General features: G+C 42.9%; 1 protein-coding gene across 1 annotated transcript; it reads left to right on the forward strand.

Moving 5' to 3' along the window:
* Positions 1-1,070: 1,070 nt before the first annotated feature.
* LOC112817952 (ribonuclease P protein subunit p20-like) lies at positions 1,071-1,538 on the forward strand. The gene has a single exon (XM_025865250.1). It carries the CDS (start codon positions 1,071-1,073, stop codon positions 1,536-1,538), a length of 468 nt encoding a protein of 155 aa, XP_025721035.1.
* Positions 1,539-3,339: the final 1,801 nt, after the last annotated feature.

Below are 3,339 nucleotides of genomic sequence, written 5' to 3' on the forward strand. Positions count from 1 at the left end.
CTCCCGCCCCACCTCCCGTCACCACCCTCTTCCCCACCTAGCCAGCCTTCAAGGAAAACAGTGACTTTGGAGTTAGTAGTTTGGACTTCAGAGGCCAAAAGCTCAGCTTCTTTTTTGTTTAATTGAGTTGAAATTCACATAACATACATTTAATCATTTTGAAGAGTACAACTCGGTGGCTTTAGTGTATTCACAATATTATGCAACCACCTCTCTAGTTTCAAAAATTCTTTTTTTAAAAAGATTTTATTTATTTGACAGAGAGAGACACAACGAGAGAGGGAACACAAGCAGGGGGAGTGGGAGAGGGAGAAGCAGGCTTCCCGCGGAGCAGGGACCCCAATGCCGGACTCAATCCCTGGACGCTGGGATCGTGACCTGAGCTGAAGGCAGACGTTTGACAACTGAGCCACTCAGGTGCCCCTCAAAAATTCTTTATCACCCCAGAAAATGCCTCCTACTGTAAGCAGTTACTCACTTATTTCCCCTTTCTCCCATTCCCTAGCAATCTCTGTTCTGCATCTATCGGCTTGTCTCTTTGGGGTACTTCACATAAAAGGAATCCTACAATACAGGACCATATAGGGGCTTTTGTGCCTGACTTCTTTCACTTAGCGTGATTTTTTGAGGCTCAGCCATTCATTTGGGTCAGAACTTCATTGCTTTTTAAGGCTGAATAATAGTCCATGATAGGTATATACAAGTTTGTTTATCTATTCATCCATTGATGGATATTTGGGTTGTTTCCACCTTTTGGCTGAACTGTTTTCCACAGAAGTTGCTACATGTTACATTCCTATCACAATGTGCAAGAGTTACTATTTCTCCATGTCTTTGCCAATGCTGGTTATTTTCCATTAAAAAAATTATTATCTTTCAGGATCCCCGAGCCGTAAGGGAGGCCGCATTCTCGCGATCCTCCCGCGTGCGGCTTTTCTTCTCTTCCTCGGTCCTGCATGTCCGGCGCCGCACTCTCCGTCCGAGCGGGTGGGCGCAGCGCTTGAGTGGCTTGGCCCGGAGCGGGCCACATGCTCGGGAAGGGGACTGTGGACTGGAGAGTGGCACAGAGCATGGCGGAAAACCGAGAGCCCCGCTGGGCTGTCGAGGCTGAGCTGGACCCGGTGGAGTGTACCCTTCAGAAGCGGCTACCCCACCGCCTGCCGCGGAGGCCCAATGACATTTATGTCAACATGAAGACTGACTTTAAGGCCCAGGTGGCCTGCTGCCAAAAGCTTCTGGACGGAGGGGCTCGGGGTCAGAATTCATGCAGTGAGATCTACATTCATGCCTTGGGCCTGGCCATCAACCATGCTATCAACATTGCCCTACAGCTTCAGGTAGGCAGCTTCGGGTCCTTGAAGGTGGCTGCCAATACCTCCACCGTGGAGCTTGTCGATGAGCTGGAACCAGAGACTGATACACAAGAGCCGCTGACCCGCATCCACAACAACTCGGCCATCCACATCCGGTCTTCAGGGTTTCACCCAAGTAATGGAAATGAGGATGGCCACCTTATCCACCCACCCCCACATAAGTAGGCTCAGAGATGGCTCTTCTAGTACTGAGTACAGTCACGGACCTTCTACCAGAGCCACGTAAGAAAAGTCTGTCCCCTTACAGCCCAGAGGACTCTGAACTGCGAGGGAGAGTATTGTCTCTTGTTGGGCCCAAGCAATGGGTCTTCACAAGGATTTGTGGTCTGTAACCATTGTCCTAGACAATAAAAACTACCAAGTTGTGTTAGTATGCAGCCACCCCCCCAAAAAAATTATTATCTTTATAGCCATCCTAGTGAGTGTGAAACAAGTGTGTAGTTTTGAGTTTCCTTAATGCCCAAAGATGATGAATGTCTTCATGTGCTTGCTGGCCACTTTGTATATCTTCTTGGCTAAAATGTCTATTCTGATTTTTTGCCCATTTTTTATATGGTTGTCTTTTGTAGTATGGTTCTAAGAGTTCTTTATGTATTTTGGATATTATCCCCTTATAAAATGTGTGGATTAGTATTTTCTCCCATTCCTTAAATTGTATTTTCACATTTTTTATAATACCCTTTGACACACAAAAGTGTTTAATTTTGAGTGGTCTAATTTATTTTTTTCTTTTGTTGCTTGTGATTTTGGTGTTGAATCTAAGAATCCTCTGACAAATCCGAGATCATGAAGATCTTCCCCCTATGCTTTCTTCTAAGAGTTTTGTAGTGTTAGCTCTTTCATCAATTCTGGGTTCATTTTTGTGTATGGGATGAGGTAGGGGTCCATCTTTATTTTTTTGCATGTGGACATCCAGTTGTCTCTTCACCATGTCTTAAAGAAACTATTCTTTCCATACTGAACAGCTTTGGCATCCTTGTCAAAAATCAATTGTCCATAGATATTTGGATTTATTTCTGGAATCTCCATCCCACTCCACTGGTCTGTCCTTATGCGAATACCATACTGCCCCGGTATCATCCTTATTAAGATATATATAATTGACATAATTATAAGATACTTAAAGTGCATATTGTGGTATATATACATACATAAACATTGTGAAATCATTCCTACCATCTAATTAACACATCCATCACCTATTTTTTTTTTTGGAAGAACACTTACGTTCTACTCTCAGAAAAATTCAATTATACAATACAGTATTATCAACTATGGTCACGTTTTACTTTACATCCTCAGATATTATTCATATTATAGCTGAAAGTGTGTACCCTTTTACCAACTTCTCCCTGTTTCCCCAACTCTCTAGTCCCTGGCAACGACTCTTTTACTCTCTGTTTCTATGGTTTGACCTCTAAAAAAATTCCACGTATAAGTTATACATGTAGTATGTGTCTTCCCCTGTCTGGCCTTTTTCACCTAGCATAATGCCCTCAAGATCCATCCGTGTTGTCACAAATGACAGAAGGATTTCCTTCTTTCCCATTTCTGAAAAATGTGTGCGTGTGTGTGTGTGTACACACACACCAAATCCTCCTTATCTAATTCATCTGTTGATGAACACTTAAGTTGTTTCCATATCTTGGCTCTTATGATTTTGATTTGCATTTCCCTGATGATAATTGATGCTGAGCACCTTTACATGTACCTGTGGTTACCTGTATGTCTTCTTTGGAAAAGTATCTCTTCAGCCACATTGTTTTTACTCATAGTACCTTTATAGTAAGTTTTTAAATAGGGAAATGTGAGTTCTCTCACTTGGTCTTTAATTTTCAAGATTTTTTGTTATTTGGGGCTCCTTGCCATTCCATATGAATTTGAGGATCAGCTTTTCCATTCCTGTAGAAAGGCCACTGGAGCTCTGACAGGGATCACACTGAATCTAGAGCTCACTTTGTGGGGA

Source organism: Callorhinus ursinus, unplaced genomic scaffold (genome assembly GCF_003265705.2).
Source record: "Callorhinus ursinus isolate GAN/ISIS: 27379988/994484 unplaced genomic scaffold, GSC_fseal_2.0 scaffold5471, whole genome shotgun sequence".
NCBI classification, from domain to species: Eukaryota; Metazoa; Chordata; class Mammalia; order Carnivora; family Otariidae; genus Callorhinus; species Callorhinus ursinus.

Bases quoted from the DNA above. Each gene is read 5' to 3' on its own strand.
- LOC112817952 (XM_025865250.1), top strand. From the start codon at position 1,071: ATGGCGGAAAACCGAGAGCCCCGCTGGGCTGTCGAGGCTGAGCTGGAC.